Source organism: Micropterus salmoides, unplaced genomic scaffold (genome assembly GCF_014851395.1).
Source record: "Micropterus salmoides isolate LMB-PRFRI ecotype aquatic unplaced genomic scaffold, ASM1485139v1 Ms_hic_scaffold_2, whole genome shotgun sequence".
NCBI lineage: Eukaryota > Metazoa > Chordata > Actinopteri > Centrarchiformes > Centrarchidae > Micropterus > Micropterus salmoides.
This window is the reverse complement of record NW_024041150.1, coordinates 11,917,094-11,934,788: the sequence shown is the minus strand read 5'-3', so window position 1 is coordinate 11,934,788 and position 17,695 is coordinate 11,917,094. Positions and strand designations below refer to the sequence as shown.

At 40.7% G+C, this 17,695-nt stretch overlaps 1 protein-coding gene across 1 annotated transcript in view; it reads right to left on the bottom strand.

Moving 5' to 3' along the window:
- Positions 1 to 17,695, bottom strand: part of adam19a (ADAM metallopeptidase domain 19a) — a 210,938-nt gene that overhangs the window by 56,016 nt on the left and 137,227 nt on the right. The window contains exons 6-9 of the mRNA XM_038731082.1: positions 6,843 to 7,026; positions 1,906 to 1,971; positions 1,237 to 1,308; positions 789 to 955 (exon numbers count right to left, since the gene is read on the bottom strand). Of these exons, the coding sequence (XP_038587010.1) occupies positions 789 to 955; positions 1,237 to 1,308; positions 1,906 to 1,971; positions 6,843 to 7,026 (489 nt within the window). The remainder of the gene's footprint in view (positions 1 to 788; positions 956 to 1,236; positions 1,309 to 1,905; positions 1,972 to 6,842; positions 7,027 to 17,695) is intronic.

The window sequence follows — 17,695 nt, the reverse complement described above, 5'->3', positions numbered from 1 at the left end:
TTCTATCTTTTCTTTTCTTTCTATTCCAATGATCCACAGGTGGCAGTAACATGCTACAAAATGCAGCAACACAAGGCAGCTGATAATTCTCTGTAGGTTCATCACTACGAGCGACACCTTTCACTCTATCACAATGTTTTCATTTTTATACATTGTTATTTTATAGTAAACTCTAGTATATAGCAGGGTGCGATTTGCTGGGGGGGGGAGCGTGGGATTTCTGGTTCGTACATTCTTGCCTCTGCTGAATTATTTTTATCCCCGGTGGGGACAAAATTTATCCCACCCTCAGAGTGATCAATGTTACTTCACTTGTGATGCAACAGATCACAAAACTCAAGGTTCGGATCGATCCGTAGTTTTGTTAGGGTTACATTTATTTTAAAATGCACTACTTTGGCTCTGATCCAGCTGCCTTTCTCTGTCTGTAGGTAATCATCACTCTGGAGTCTTGCTTGATGTCCCTGATTGGTTACAAGTTGTGAACAATAGCCTATCATGTCATGAGACATTTGCTCCGGTGAGCAGCAGAACTGTGTGTCGACTTCGTTTTTGGGTGCTTACAGTACGTGTGGAACCAAACTTATTGTGTTTTGTGCTGTAAGTGCTGCAAATATGCTTCTGAGTACACAGCAGAGCTGTGGTTGAACAGATCCAGAACCCTATATGAACCCAATCAAACAGACAGAGGACTCTACAGCTGCTGTGTTGCTGATGTGCTGTTTTTCTACATGGCTGGTGTAGTTTAGGTGTAACTGTGTGTGCACGTGTATGTGTCCATAGCTCACGTCAGCAGCTGGGCGTTGTCGTGCTTCTTGCGAGACTTCAGCTTCTGTCTCCACTGGAGGAAGGACCAGAGGGTGGCGTTTGGCTCCTCGGTGACGATACACTGGTCCCTGTCGGTCCAAACCTCCAGACCGATCAGAGGCACACGGATGTTCAGAGCTCTGTAGAACTGGACACGCAAAAAAACAGCAACTAATATGTACCACAAACATTGGTTTGTCCACAATCACGTCATAAGCTCCCATAACACAGTCTGCTCACACATGGCAATTTCTCCCCAATCTCCCCTGCAGGGCTGGGGAAGGACAGCCCTGATTAAATCCTGATGACACTTCATACAACAGTAGATATTTGTGTACTCTTTTCAGTAATAGTTGACATCCAGATTTGCGACAAAAACAATATCTATTAGCTTGTTGAAGCTCGCAGTAGACAACCTATCAGCCTTACCTTATCCACATAATTGGCAATTTCCATTATCCTCGTCTTGGTCTTTTCATAGTCCTTATTCTGCCGTTTAAACTGCAGGACAGGGAGGATGGGGGAATATTAGCTGCATGAAAGGGGTCAACACTCAGAAAAATAAAAGATTTTTAAGAGACAATTCATTCTAAAGTTCCCTACAGGGACTGATGACTCACAAAAAAACGCCTATAACCAATCCAGTCCTGCTTTACCACTGCTGCCCCGGTCCATCATCATAATTATACCAATTACAGAAGGAGAGCCCCAGACTTTTATTGGTCACCATGTGCTGTTACCATGGCATTAATGTAGCAGACAGCACCCTAAACGGACTTTTATGAAAATATAGTATCTCATCACGGCGGCTTAGTGTCCATCTAAAAGCCTATCCACCTTTAGATTCCACCTCAATATGCTACCTCATTAAGCAGACAAATCCTTCCGCCACATCTCCACATGCTTTTGCTTCGCCATTTCAGCACACTGCTTTCAGTACGAAAGAGCTACATTAGCTCTACATTATGAGATAATTGTTTCCATTCTGGTGTCATTTGATGGCTGCGTGATATCCGTGGATAAATGTGGCAACCACACTCCACAGGACTATTCTGCCGTGGAATGGATGGGGTAGGTGGAGAGTTAGTGTCAGCTTACCAGCGTGTTGTCAGCCACTATGTACAGCTCCATGTACTTGGTTGTACCCCAGGTGTTCCTTTTAACCTGACAGTAAAGACAGAGACATGGTTATGCACGGGACATCAGTCTTATTGTTTTGCTATATCATACATTATACTATATTATACTACACTGTACTGTACTATACTATAATATATTATCTTATACTACATGAGGGGGTTTGGGAATAAAGTTCAACCTTGGACCAGTTTTTTACGGCATTGAGTAAAGAGGGGCCAGTTTAGTTTTATAGCAATATATTTTGATTATTTTACTTTAATTTTAACTGATTTAAATATAAACTATATTTATAAAACTACTGTAGGATTGTTAGATAAAAGATGTTACAACAGATACAGCAGCTTACTGTAAAATTCACATATCCAAGAACCAATGTTCCATGTTGCGAGACAGGAGATGGCATTGATTACCCATGTTGTCCACACATGATGAACACCAGCCTGCTTCATTTATGGTGTGAAAATATATTGTTGTTGCTGCCATAGTAACAGATGTTATCAGCATGTCTTTTCTGTTAGACTGGCACCTACAGTACATTTACATTTATCTGATGCTTTTATCCAAAGCCACTTACAATTGCTATACATGTCAGAGGTCGCACGCCTCTGGAGCAACTAGGGGTTAAGTGTCTTGATCAGGGACACAATGGTGGATGGGTCACAGTGGGGGATTGAACCCCGGTCTTATCCAATGCACCATCGCCACCCTCAGTGTTTTGTTTTAAATAAATCTGTTATGGTCAGATAGTCTAAGGTCATGGAATTAGACCAACCCGTTCTCTCTCTCCCTGACTCGTCACATAAGACCCATCTGCACCAGTTTGTAACGCACCGGGGCATTGGCATTGGGGGAAGCCCTGTAGCGTCAGGTTTTTAGAGTAAAGGTCGGTATATCATATTTAACAATAAAGACTGAGTAAGGAGGTGAAGGAGGGCCAGAACCCGGACTTTGAACCAGGAGAGCGGTGTTCAAAAAGTCAACCCTTAAATATTTTTATTTAAGTTAGGCAAGTTACGTAAATTGCGTAAGTTATGCAAGTGATATAAGTAACACTTATTTTAACCCAAACCATGATCTTTTCCTAACCTTAATCAAGTAGTTTTTGTGCCTAAACCTAACCAAACTGCAACGTTTCACTAACGTGCCGTTTCAAAATGGCAATGTTTTGAAACGCTAGCGTTTTATTATGAAAGTGTAACCGAACGTTGCGTATTTATTGTCGACTGATTAATTTCTCATAAGTAGGTTTATTAGACTCCATGCCTAAGCTCAGTTTGCATGCCTCTCTTCACAAGGTGTGTATATCTTATTATGCCTCCAAATATATAGTGTAACATGTCATGGCCGCTGAGAATTCTGAATTCTTATTGGCTGGCAGGTGTCCAAAATGTATGTTAATCTGAACATCCAGAAGGAAAGAGAAGACTTTTGAATTCATTAGAATCAACCACTCAACATCTCGAGTAGTACCCATTCAATATAATATAATAGCAAAAGCATGAACAACACACAACCAGACAGATTCAGAAGAGTTTGGGATATACACAATGACAAGAAGAAAACACATTAAAGTTCAATGAAAATGCAGTAAAACAAGAAAATAACATTAAACACACTAAAATTTCAGTGTTAGTGTGTTAAACATTGTTTTCTTGTTCAATGTTGTAATTTTGACTCTCATTACCGTCCAGGTTCTCGGTGTACTTTCTAGTCTTGATACTGTACAGGTTGTTCCACACTAACAAGAAAACAATTCTTGGGGAAATGCTGAATATAAAAATGTGGAATTTAAAATATTGATGCAGGTAGGTGGGTCAGAATAGGACTGCAAAACCAAATTAGAAACTAGACCTAATTATTTGACCTAATAAAAGTGGGTAATCTTGCAACTACACAGACTGAAAGTGGTACATAAAGAGGTGAAAAGGCTCATATGTGTGAGCAGCCTGCCAGCCATGCATGCTGTTGTCTTCACAAAGCTTCACGACTCTTTATATCTCTCCATCATTAAGCTTCCACCCTCATAACACTTGATTACAGCCATTAGGGAAAGGCTCTGCTGTAATTAAAACTCACTGATTTACATGCAGGGAGACTGCTGCTTCGGCTAGGTCTGGGTTTAACACAAATACTGTGGATCGGCTGGGAATCTGTGGCGCTGTGATGGCAGCCTGTGGAGCTCAGCACACACACATATCCACACTAACGCATTAACACATCTCATTGTTTATTGGAGAGGCAAATAATGGCAAAAGCGTTGGGATTCAGTCTGGAGTCTGCTGTGGCTGGCATTTCTGCGTAACAACCCAGGAATAATGGGTGGCAGCGGAGTGAAAGGGGAGAACCAAGGGGTACGTGCAGGAGGAAGGAAGATAAAGAAACAGGGGAAAAGGATGATGCCCCATGAAGTCACATCCATTGAAGGTCAGACAGTATAATGTGTCCAATCTCACAAATATCTGGGGACAACTATTGACTCAGAACTGAACTTTGATGAAAATTGTTAAGCTGTCTGCAAAAAGGGGCACCAGCAATTGTTTAGTTTGATGAAACTGTCCTATTTTAATATTGACAAAACCACAATGACCTTATTTTATTGTGATTATACTGAAACATTTCATATTTTTCTTTGGTGACATGGTTTGGAAACCTATCCTTAAAAACCTTAACCAAATAACGGTGTAGTAGGCTGACTGCTGAGTCACAGCTTAACCCAGCGTCCCTGCACACCAGACAGTTACAGCGGATAACTGGCTTGATTTAAAAATGATGATGAATTTCAGTTTCATCCTTCTAGATGTAGGTTCTTAGTGCCAAAGTGCAGAACAAAGTGGTAGAAAAACAACATTGTTCCAGCAGCCATCACTCAGAAGAACAAGTTGCACTAATGATGTAGAAAAACATTTATTTATCGTTTGACTAATTTTCCTTTTATTATTTTTTATCAACTGCCTAGTGTCCATTGTCTATTGTTTGTTTTTAAATGTATGAGTACACTTGTCCTCTGCAAGACAAATTTACCTACGGACAAATAACCTGAACCTGAACCCGGAGAAGAGCTAATAGGGCATATGAGGAGGGGAGAAAGATGAGAACAGTTAAAGTGATTGAGAACCTAAATGGAAACATTCTTAATATGGCAAGAAAAATGTGAGGAAAACCCAAAGAATGATGTTTGTCCCAGCAGCGGAGTCAGATAAAGGCACATTGACGAGCTTTTTGATCTTCTATAACTGCAGATGAGACTTGTGTTTAGTTAGTGACGTGTAAATATCGAGTATCTGAACTAGTGTCTGAACTTGTCATTCTCTGCCATGAACTCCCTTCAACTGATGACGCGTACCTTCACGTCACAGGAGAATAGTATTGGGGCCTACGGGCGTATGCTGGTGTGGAGGCCTCACTGCAAAGGGTGTGTTGTGTTTGTCTTTCAAGATGGAGGATGCCACGTGAATGTTGCAATAGACTTGAGCTGTCTACTTGAACTAGCTTACAGGCTTCCCTCAGTTTTGTTTCTATCCTCTGTTGTTTTGTATAGAGAGCAGCGAACTCCAAGTGTTCAAGTGAAACTAGAGCTGTCTTATCTGGTTGGTTTAAAGAAAAGCTCTGTAACCTTTAGGAAGAAACAAATACCACAATCTCTCTCTTACAAATTAAAAGTTTAATTCACTAACCACAAAATGCTTTCTGGTTCAGTTCAATACACTCAAGGGTTTTAAGGTTACAGCCATACTTGGTCTGGTATGACCAGTAGCTTCTGGTGGCTAACGTTAGCTTTTGTTAGCATATCGTAAAACTTTGATTAATAGCCCAGCTTTTTATTTGCTAAAATCACTGAAGTGACATTGGCTATATTTGGGACAGGGGTCCATATGGGGCAACAACACGGTGCAGGATGAGAGAAATGTGGCAGAAGTTAGCAGACAGAGAGCGATGGACTTCACATGACAGGATTCACAACTTGGATTCATTTTTATGAAAAGCTGTTTAAGACTTGGCTTGATTTAAGATTAATCTTTGAGACAACCTGTTTCCTCAGCTGTAAGTTTCATCACTGGCAAAAATAAATATCACTAGCTGAACCTGTTCTGCCTGATGTACTGCATTTTGGGTCCAAATCCCTTGTACCTGTGTTGGCACTGGACTCATTATAACGAGGAGGTGTATGGGAATCGTTTTCAAACTGTTCTTCCCTTTGTGTTACACAAAAGATTCACGTGCAGGGAGGACCAAGCCTTTCCAGTAGATGGTGGTAATGCAGCATTTGTGGTTGCCACAGTCTATGATGCCAACCGACAATACTTGGGAGGGAAATCTATATATTTTTTTGCATCTAAATTAAATTTAAAACCCTTAAGCAAACGTCTACTTTAAGCACTTATAACTTTTGCTTTGCTCTTGTAGAGGTAATCGTCTCTCTACTAAAAGGCAGGATTCTCTGTGTGTCTGTCTGTATTTCGATTATGTCAAGAACTGTTCTTCCAATCGACTTCACACATGTAGGGTGTGTTGCTGCAGACCCAAGGGAGTGCAGTGCAGTGTTTGGGGGCATGGGCAGGGGTGAGACGCACATTTTGAACAAATACTGCACTGTATCTAAAAAGCGCAGGGAGCCATCACATCGGCCCCTGTGAACACTCACTGCACTCATTATTTGAACAGACTATAGAACAGATTATAGAAAATCCACTTGTTTCTCTTTGGATGCAAAGAGATTAAATTGTTATTGATCTTCTCCAAGTTTATTTCCCAAAATAGTTGACTGTTCCTTTAAAGTTGGTATTGAAGCCTAAATTCTCGCATTGTCACACTACTAATTATATAAGGAAAACAACCTAGTACATTCCGACCATGTTTTGTAGCAAATAAGCGTTGTCACTGTGTTTGAGACTCACTCTTGAATGAAATGGTCGGAGCAGGTTGGAGATGTGGTTGGACTGTGTGGTGTGATGGCCATGACCGCAGTTTCCCCCTTCAATTGGCAGTTCCTCTGCACTCAACAGTGAATGGTGGAGAGGATCTAGGTCGCTGATTGGCTCCAGGTAGTAGGTGTCACTAGAATTCAAGGATATTAGGCCCCTGTGTGAAGGACAAAAGACAGGAAGGAGAGAAGTAATGCTGGTGAGCCTGTGGAAAACACCAACATGGGGTAATGGGGTTTTCCTAGAAAGTTCAAAGGTTAAGAAAAGAGATTCTGAAACACTGAATAACACAACAGGGTTTTTTTTTTACTAGGAAGAAAATTCAAAATCTAAAATGGACTCAAAGTTTGATGCGCATGATACATAGGCATATACATGTCTATGAATACTGACACAGCGTTAGTGCCGCCACCACTGCTGTTTGCTAGGCTGACAGGTGAAAAAAGCAGCCTGCATGGCTAGCGTTAGAGGAAACACTGCAGAGATTCACCTGTAGTCTACATGTCCAGACTTCGGCCTTCACAATTTTTATTTTTTTGCCTGAACCGAGAACGAGGTGAAAAGTGTTAGCATAGCAGACAAGGTTAGCAACGTTGGTACCTCAGTAAGTTCTGAAAGTATTTGGCGCCTCTTTTCTCCATGACTTATAGACAGATATATGGACATTTATTTGCAATAGACATCAAAGATAATGGTATCCTCTGAAAGTATAAGTCACACTGAATCTAAAAATATGTGTCATGTCTGCGTGTTCAGATTTGACTGAGGTATGACTTTGTGAAAAAGAATTATGTTTGATGCAAACTGCGGCAATCGGGTGTCAAGGGTTTTAAAGTTTCATAATTACTGCTCAAACAGTATTTTTGCCCCACTTCTCTGCCTCCACGCCACCCCCTTCAACTCTCCTGCACTGCACAGTTTTAAAACCTCTGAGGTAATGTATCCAGATCCAGACAACATGTTATTACTAGGTGGTAATGGGGTCTCAATAAGATTTGCTTTATGCTAAATATCACACTAACAAATATATGATCTATGCAGGAGGAAATTGAAATATGAGGAGAAAATGCTTCAATCATACTGTATGGCTGAAGTTCTGTCCTCCATGCATCCTCACAGAAAAGCTTTGCTGATGAACAGTGCAGCCTGAGGACTTGATGTCCTAGACAACACAGAGCAGTAAAAAGGCAATTTCAAGCGAAGAGTGTCATTCTGCAACAGCGACTGTCTGGGGCAACATTGATCTAAGTGTGTATGAGAGTGTGCGAGACTGAGGAAGAGATGGAGCCTCTTGTTTCATCCTCAGACTCTCAGACACATACTTCATACTTCTATTCTTGTGAAGATCTTCTACAGACTACATTTCCTCACTTAACCCTTATCCACCAGACTGTCTCAATCCCAGGAGAAGCTGTTTGACCTCTAACATCGCTTCTGATCTATAACTCTAACCCTTTATCAGACTCCTACTAACTGAATATAAATATCCTGATATCTAAACTTCACCTAAATTTTACCCTACAATAACTCCAGCAAGGTCCCCTGACCACTGACCTTAAAATGGAGGGAGCAATATTTAGTGTGACCTGTGCCCATCCATCTTTCATTTAGACAGTTTTCCCTAGCCAAATCCTCATTCCAATTTTACTATAAACCCAAGTTAGAACTAAAATCACAGTCCCACCCAGGTTAGGAATAGACAGATGGCTTTTCACTGTGTACACAAAGTCTAGTTTTATTTTTAACTTTTGAGCCAGACATTGAATCTTGACAACTGACAGTTTGCTGTCAAGACATATTCCTAAGTATTTGTATGACTCAGCAAGAGTAATATGGGTACCATTTAAAATTATGGCATAGGACCTAGTCAGTGACAGAATATCATTAATAAAGAATATCATTTACGTGGTCTTATCTGCATTTAAAACAAGTCTGTGATGAAGATGTGATGACTGTAAAGCATCAAAGTTATAAGTCAGAGCCTGGGTCGGTTTGGAGCTCGGGGCATATAAAATTGTATCATCTGCATAAAAATGGACACTGAAGTACCGATTAGGAGGAATAATGCAACTTATGTATAATATCAATAGTAATATCACACAGAATTTATCTAATCAAAGAAAAAATATACAGGTTTTTGAATCTGACCAGAAGCTTAATGACAGTTTTCTGTACTTCACAGGTACTTTAAAGGATGGTACCAAAAAAAGGATTTAAAGTCAGTACTCAGACTTTTGGCCTGTACCATGAAGCAGGATTTGAGGTTAACGTGGTACAGTAACTTCAGGATTAACCCCGGTTTTTCAGTCCAACGACGGTGGTTCATTTCTTACCAGGGTACATTGGCATGGTAACATTAGCTGAACGACCTGTTCTGGAGTAGGTTATGTTCCAGATAAGAGATTAACGCTATAAAAGTTTTCAGTAAATGTTGAGATTCAGTCCTTCACCACTATTTGAGTACTCTTTATGGCATGAATGGATTTTTCATTTTGTTGCTTTATGGACTTAATATAGAACAATGTTTGGAACATTTGAGTGTGTTAAATAAACAAATCAGATTTTTGAAGTGAGGAAAGTTTTTAAAAGTCAGTTTAATGACCCCTTATCCAACCCCTGCAGCTTTCAATGTTGAAACACAGATACACAGCTGCTGCTGCAGACAGAATAAGGCTGAAAGGGTCATATAAGAACACATCTAAGCAACACTTTTATTTGATGGGACACAAATGTAATTATAGTCAGATCACCTCATTCCCTAATAACGGGCAGTGATATCATCTGCCTGTTAACTTACACATTCACACAGTCAGAGATTTTTTCCAGCTGTCCTTCCTGCATGTGGCAGCTGCAGCTGTGTTGATTTTAGCATGGATAATGTGTTTAACGTCTTTGTATTTGTCTAATATTGTAGTTTGCTCTTGGTTTGTAAAATATGCCACTCTGCTGCCAGTACACTTGTCCATGTTTGCAATTGACCATACAAACACTGGCCATTTTTTGTGAACACACTCATGGCTGGATTGATCTTATCTGCATTTAAAACAAGTCTGGGTTGATCGAGCCGATATCCAGTGAAGTGAATACTTTATTGTCACATACACACTGCAAAATTCATTCTCCGAATTTAACCCATCCCGCTGTGCAGCGCCCAGAGACCAACTCCAGATCTTTATCAGTGTGTACTGGCACTGACTGGAGAACCTAACATGTTTTTAATGGTGGAAACCCACGCAGAAGAACCCACGGAGAACATGCAAACTCCACACAGAAAGGCCGGGACAACCGAGGTTTGAACCCACGACGACCTTGCTGTGAGGCCACAGTGCTATCCTCCGGACCACTGCGCCACCAGTACAGCCGCCCACTCAGGAGCATGTTGTATCACAGTGTCTTTATTGCACACGCTGATGCATACACACACTTTCCAACTTAAACTCCTTGCCCGGATCCCATACGCACTTCCCGGCTCACTCCCACTGGTCTCCTCTGGGCAGGGCTCCCCACGGTCGCACAAATACTAATCTCAGACTTGAACTTACAGCCACTCTGGCTGTTCTCAATATCCGTGTGTTACAGCAGGCACCACACATCTGAGGTCCAGCACGCTACTGCATTTAGAGGGAGAGCATGATTATCAATGAACAGCAGCTGTGACAATTTGCTCTCCCTGGCTCTGCTCACCTCCTCCACCTCACCCTACTGCAGTTGAATGCAAACCATGCCCACCTCCACTCCATACCAGCGTTGTGTGATCACTTAGCCTGATCACTTAACTTGGAACTTGCTTTGTTGTACAGGCCCCTGGTAACTGCAAACACTCCAACATCAAAGGCCAACCTCACTAAAGATATTAGGGCTACTATTATCTTATCACAGATATTTCCATAGCAGGATATACACCAATCAGCCAGAACATTATGACCACTGACAGGTGAAGTGAATAACATTGATCATCTCTTTACCATGGCATCTGTAAGGATTTGAGTGACTTAGACAAGGGCTAAGGTCCTTTCTGAGATTCCTCCCATTAGTATTTCCCATATATTGATTTATTCGGGGCGGCCCACAACAATATCAACACTGACCGCCACATATTGATTTTCATTTATTTTTTTACTATTTAAAATGGGTAAAATCATATTTCATTGTATAGCTGCATGCAGCAAAGAGATTTGCTCAGCCCCTCCTCTCGCTTGCTCCCTCTGTCTCTCACAAACACAACAGCCACTTTCATAGAGAGATCGTGCAATAAACGCGGAAAGACTATCCGGCAATTTGCCACATGCCGCATTTGCTCATTCATACTAACGTAATAACGTTCCCAGCTCAGAGGCGGATCAAATCGGACCTCCGCACCTTTCATACAGCGCAGCGAGCCGGCATATTTGTGCAATACTCCTGGACAGCAGCTATAGACAATGTATCCATCTATAAACAGCCCCTCCTCTTCGTGCACAATGTGAATCAAAACATGATTATGCGCTGGAGGAAGTATAGTGGACATGAGCCAAGGAAACGAAAGAGGGCTATCAGAAGAGGAAGGAGAGTACGGGTCGCATAAAGCTCGATCAGGAGGGACTTACCCGGGAGGGATGGGTCAGCAGAATTGCTGCCAGCCTTTTCCCGTAGATAAGATTCCTTAGGATTAGTATTATGAATACCAAAGCACAAATTTGTCCAAGACTAATGCATTCAAGAGTGCCCCAACAGAAACACTGTCATTCTGAGTGAAACACTGTGCACCTGTATTTATTCATATTAGATTCATATTAAATAAATTGTTCTTGTAGAACCAAACATATTCTAAGAACTCTTGAAGTGCATATGACTTTCATGAATATCCAACCCTGTCCTGAGGATGAAAAACAATAATTTATACAGGCTCTCCTGAACGTGGTTCAATATGCACTTGAAGTTTACATAGAAACTCCTTCACCTTGTCTGTAAACATTCTGTCAGAGTTGCTATTTATTTCACAGCAGACACAATAGCCATATAGGAATCAATTAGTTTATTGTGAAAGTACTTTTGCTGGCTATTGTGTTCATCCACACTGTTGACCATATGGGCACAGCCAAGCTCAGAGCCATGCTTTCTGAGAAAATACAGTAGGTCTTTTTCGTTTTTCTTAAATAATTATGTGTCCAGGGCTGTTAAACAGTTTCCCGTAAAAACCATTTAGTTCATCCTGAATCAATACAAAACACCTCGTTATGGCATGAAAGTTGCTGGCAGGGAAGATGAGCTGGGAACCGCGGGGCAGGAGTGAAAACGAAAACACAGAACTGCTGGAGGACCGCAGATAAGAACAGAGAAGGCCAATTATGAAACCTGAACAAAAAGTTCTGATCCAGAACTTTGTTATCCTGGCAGTGGCAATTTTTGCAATCATGAGATTTTTCTTTTGCATAATCATCAGTTCCCGGAAAGTAAAGCAGGGTTGTGCAGTTTGGCCATTCCAAAGAAAAGCCTCAAATCCACAGAGAAAATGATGAGGGTATTTTTCATACAGCTCTGCAGCTGGAGCACAATAAATAGCCTCATCAAGGTAACTCTTTACCCTTATGAACGCATCCTTTGGATATACCAGGGATAAAAGCAGAAAGAATTTTCCCAACTCGTTAAAAGCCAGGACACTGTTTGTGCTGTGATCATGATCTCATAATGAGAGCAATGGGGACGGACGGTGGAGTCAAACAGTTCGTTTTGGGAAAGATGTCATTGATTCATAGTTTATGATAGCGCTGTTGCCTAGCAGAGGAGGACATGTTCAAAGATGTCAGAACACAAAAAGTGACCCTTTACAGAATGCTTTCATTATAGCGTCCAGAAGAACATGCCGCTCTTTTTCCCCACTTATTCACACCAAACCGCTTTCATCTTTCTGCTGATTTTATTTGTTTCCGTCCACATCTTTCTGACATAATGACGTTATGCTCTTACACTCCTACAATGACATTTACACTTTAGGGATTCAATAGAGGCTTTTGTCCAGTGTGATTTATAATGAGGCTAATAGTAGAGAAAGATTTGATTATATTATCAAAAATGTGTTAATCATTTATGAGTCTAAGAAGAACATACAGAATGAGAGAAGACAGAATAGATGAGTTTATTATGCAAAAATCAAAGCTCAGCCCTGGTTTAACTCCATACCTCGTGTGGTTAGGCAGGAATGCAGGAGAGAAAAAGATCCACTCCATGTGTCATAACAGCATCTGAGATATTGTCTGTCTAAATCCCGACAGTGGTTCAAAGCAGAGAGAACTAAATCTTTTTCTGATATTATCTTCAAACATGCCCATAGACCCATTTTTTAATACGATAAATACAACACTCAACCCTGCAGTCACAGTTTATCATGAAGCCACACCAACTACCTGGGAATATTTCCTAAGATTCATTATTAGCAAAACTCACACTATACAGCATAGGGACATGATAAGTAGGGGGGGCTGCAGCACCCCTTAAAACCAGGCATTCAAAACTGGCCAGTTGATAGAGACAGTGATAGAGATAGAGAGTGCTCATGTAGATGAATGAGATCAACACTTTGTGTTGAAAAGTGGCGGGAACATAAGGGCTCAGATGATGATGATGGTGCATCAAAAATGCATAGCATAGGCTACTATAGAGCTGACAATACAATAAATACTCACAAAACGTTGACCGCACAAGTAACAAGCCATCTATCACATCCACACCTGCAACACCATGTCAACTGAACAACGCCAAAACCACATCTATTGTATAGAAAACAGCAGTGCATTTAAGTTAGCCCAGCGACAACAACAGGCCTATCCAAAATCACTGCCCTAAGATATGGAAAAATAGAAACAACATTAACAACGTTAGCTAAAGATAATAAATTAACCTTATCTTTAGATGTTAAGTTAAACCGCCTTGTTGTTTCGATGCTGTATACTTTTTAAACGTTATAGAAACAAGTTGTCACAAACCTGATTCGACAGTTTGTCATGTTCACAGGGAGAGAATGGAATACTTTGACAAGAAGAAACTGTGTCAAGAAGTTGTTAAAGTTTCTGATCGGCACATGGACATTTTTAGATTTTAATTTTAAATTACTTTTGTGCTCATTTCTTTCTTCTACATTTACACTGCATTGCATGTTTTGTTATTGTGCAAATAAACCTTTCGCAAAACATTGTAATTTCTTAGTTAACATTTCTCGGTGCAAGCTATTTTTCAGAACATTTCAAACAAATTACACTTAAAAAGTGATGGGGGTAAAATCAGCCACTTCAAAAAGTGGTGGGGACATATCCCCAGCGTACCCAGTGTAAATGACACCTGTGAGAGGCAGGGAGCGTGAATATGGACAGAAGTGTGTACGTGATATAAAAACTCTCTCTGATCATGCAGCCTAATGTTACTCTGCTACCAGCGACAGACATATCCACCTTATATACAGTGGGTACGGAAAGTATTCAGACCCCTTTAAATTTTTCACTCTTTGTTTCATTGCAGCCATTTTCCAAAAATCAAAAAAGTTCATTTTATTTCTCAGTAATGTACACTCAGCACCCCATCTTGACAGAAAAAAACAGAAATGTAGAAATTTTTGCAAATTTATTAAAAAAGAAAAACTGAAATATCACATGGTCAGAAGTATTCAGACCCTTTGCCGTGACACTCATATTTAACTCAGGTGCTGTCTATTTCTTCTGATCATCCTTGAGATGGTTCTACGCCTTCATTTGAGTCCAGCTGTGTTTGATTATACTGATTGGACTTGATTAGGAAAGCCACACACCTGTCTATATAAGACCTTACAGCTCACAGTGCATGTCAGAGCAAATGAGAATCATGAGGTCAAAGGAACTGCCTGAAGAGCTCAGAGACAGAATTGTGGCAAGGCACAGATCTGGCCAAGGTTACAAAAAATTTCTGCTGCACTTAAGGTTCCTAAGAGCACAGTGGCCTCCATAATCCTCAAATGGAAGACGTTTGGGACGACCAGAACCCTTCCTAGAGCTGGCCGTCCGGCCAAACTGAGCTATCGGGGGAGAAGAGCCTTGGTGAGAGAGGTAAAGAAGAACCCAAAGGTCACTGTGGCTGAGCTCCAGAGATGCAGTCGGGAGATGGTAGAAAGTTGTAGTAAGTCAACCATCACTGCAGCAATCCACCAGTCGGGGCTTTATGGCAGAGTGGCCCGACGGAAGCCTCTCCTCAGTGCAAGACACATGAAAGCCCGCATGGAGTTTGCTAAAAAACACCTGAAGGACTCCAAGATGGTGATAAATAAGATCCTCTGGTCTGATGAGACCAAGATAGAACTTTTTGGCCTTAATTCTAAGCGGTATGTGTGGAGAAAACCAGGCACTGCTCATCACCTGTCCAATACAGTCTCAACAGTGAAGTGTGGTGGTGGCAGCATCATGCTGTGGGGGTGTTTTTCAGCTTCAGGGACAGGACGACTGGTTGCAATCGAGGGAAAGATGAATGCGGCCAAGTACAGGGATATCCTGGACGAAAACCTTTTCCAGAGTGCTCTGGACCTCAGACTGGGCCGAAGGTTTACCTTCCAACAAGACAATGACCCTAAGCACACCGCTAAAATAACGAAGGAGTGGCTTCACAACAACTCCGTGGCTGTTCTTGAATGGCCCAGCCAGAGCCCTGACTTAAACCCAATTGAGCATCTCTGGAGAGACCTGAAAATGGCTGTCCACCAACGTTTACCATCCAACCTGACAGAACTGGAGAGGATCTGCAAGGAGGAATGGCAGAGGATACCCAAATCCAGATGTGAAAAACTTGTTGCATCTTTCCCAAAACGACTCATGGCTGTATTAGATCAAAGGGTGCTTCTACTAAATACTGAGCAAAGGGTCTGAATACTTATGACCATGTGATATTTCAGTTTTTCTTTTTTAATAAATTTGCAAAAATTTCTACATTTCTGTTTTTTTCAGTCAAGATGGGGTGCTGAGTGTACATTACTGAGAAATAAAATGAACTTTTTTGATTTTTGGAAAATGGCTGCAATGAAACAAAGAGTGAAAAATTTAAAGGGGTCTGAATACTTTCCGTACCCACTGTACACTCATCTCCTCTATGAAATGAATGTTAGTGTAAACTATATGAACGGGTCAGATCTCTGACATGCAGTATGTTTCTCAAGTTTGATGTCTTTTTTAGATCATTTGCAAAATTAAAATCATTCTTGTCCGTTAAAGATTTGGAGACTGTTGTTCACGCCTTCATTTCCTCTTGCCGCAACTTCTGCAATTCTCTCTATGTAGGAATCAGTCAGTCAGTGTCTCGCCTGCAGATGGTTCAAAATGCAGACCCATCACTGGTACCAAGAAGACAGCCCATATCTCCCCTGCACTGGCCTCTCTTCACTGGTTACCAGTTAAGTACAGAAACGATTCTAAGATTCTTTTATTTGTTTTTAAAGCAGTGCATAGACTGGCACCAGCTTTTTGCTCATCCCTTATAATAATAATAATAATAATCCTTATTTGTAGAGCACTTTTCAAAAACAAGTTACAAAGTGCTTTAACAAGTGTAAAGAATAATACAAAAAAAAGAAGATAAGAGCATGAAAAATTAATATAAAATTAGTAAAATACAATAAAATAAAAGGGATAAAATAAAGTCAAATAAGATCGGGAAAAGCTCTCCTATAAAAGTATGTTTTAAGAAGGGACTTAAAAGAGTTCACTGACTCAGCCGTCACTGTCGTTTGTTGTTTTTAAAAGTGCTCTCTATATATATTGAATTGACTATTTACTTTTCAGAGCACGCTGAGTGAGGGGAAACAGTGTGAGAAGGACAAGATGAGGAAGTTCCTGGTTCTCACAGGATTTAAAGCTTCTCCAAGGTATCTAAAATCATGTAACACACGGATTAGGGGCGTTCATTGGTTGTTGTTTATGTTCATTTCAGGTTTCTTGTGTTTGATTGGCCTACGCCAGGGGGTGGGCGTTAGGGGAGCCGTCAGGTTGTGCTTGGAGTACCAGCACAATATATAAATTATATATTATATAAATTAAATATTTATTAACGAGGAGGTTTAAGTTGAAAGATTATTAAGCATCTTGTAAGTTTATTAAAACAATTTACTGTTATGTCTTAATTACCTTTAATGGCAAAACATTAATTTTGCTTCAAATTTCAATCCGGCGTCTTCTTTAAGTTTGTATTCGACAGAATACCTTATTATCTCAATTAAAATAACTGAAACAAATGTTTACGTGACATAAGAAGGCAAGTTATTATTTTGGACAGTAAAAAATATGATTGGCCGGTGGACCAGTCCCACTGGCTGGTGAGCCAAAAAGTAAATTTCCGCCCATGGTTATAACGGTTAGTTAGCTGTCCGTGTAGAGTGAACTAGATGTCTGTGTTTTGTTTATATGCTCTGATTATGTTAACCCAACACATCTTTGTAGTAGTGTCCATGTTGATTTCACATCCTGACGTAAGAGCACATGAACGCACTGAATTCGAAGAACAACAACTTCACAGCTATGGAAATGGGACCATCCGAGGAGCACTTGAATGCACCGTGAACCGCTGGCTGCAATTTGCAACCCTCACTATTTGATGGCAGTAAAACTTACACAATGAACCTTTAATACTAACGTGTGAGAGGTGTGTCTGTGCTTTGAAACCGTGCTGTCTGTTGATGTCACATGTCATTTCTACCTGCTACTAGCTAACGTTTCTCACCGGAATATATGTCATGTTAGCTAGCCAGAGCTTTCAGACGTTTCCTAAATAATGATTTCAAGTCTCCAGCAGATTCATTCATATACAGTACAGCCTAAGGTATTATGGCATTTTGGTTTTCT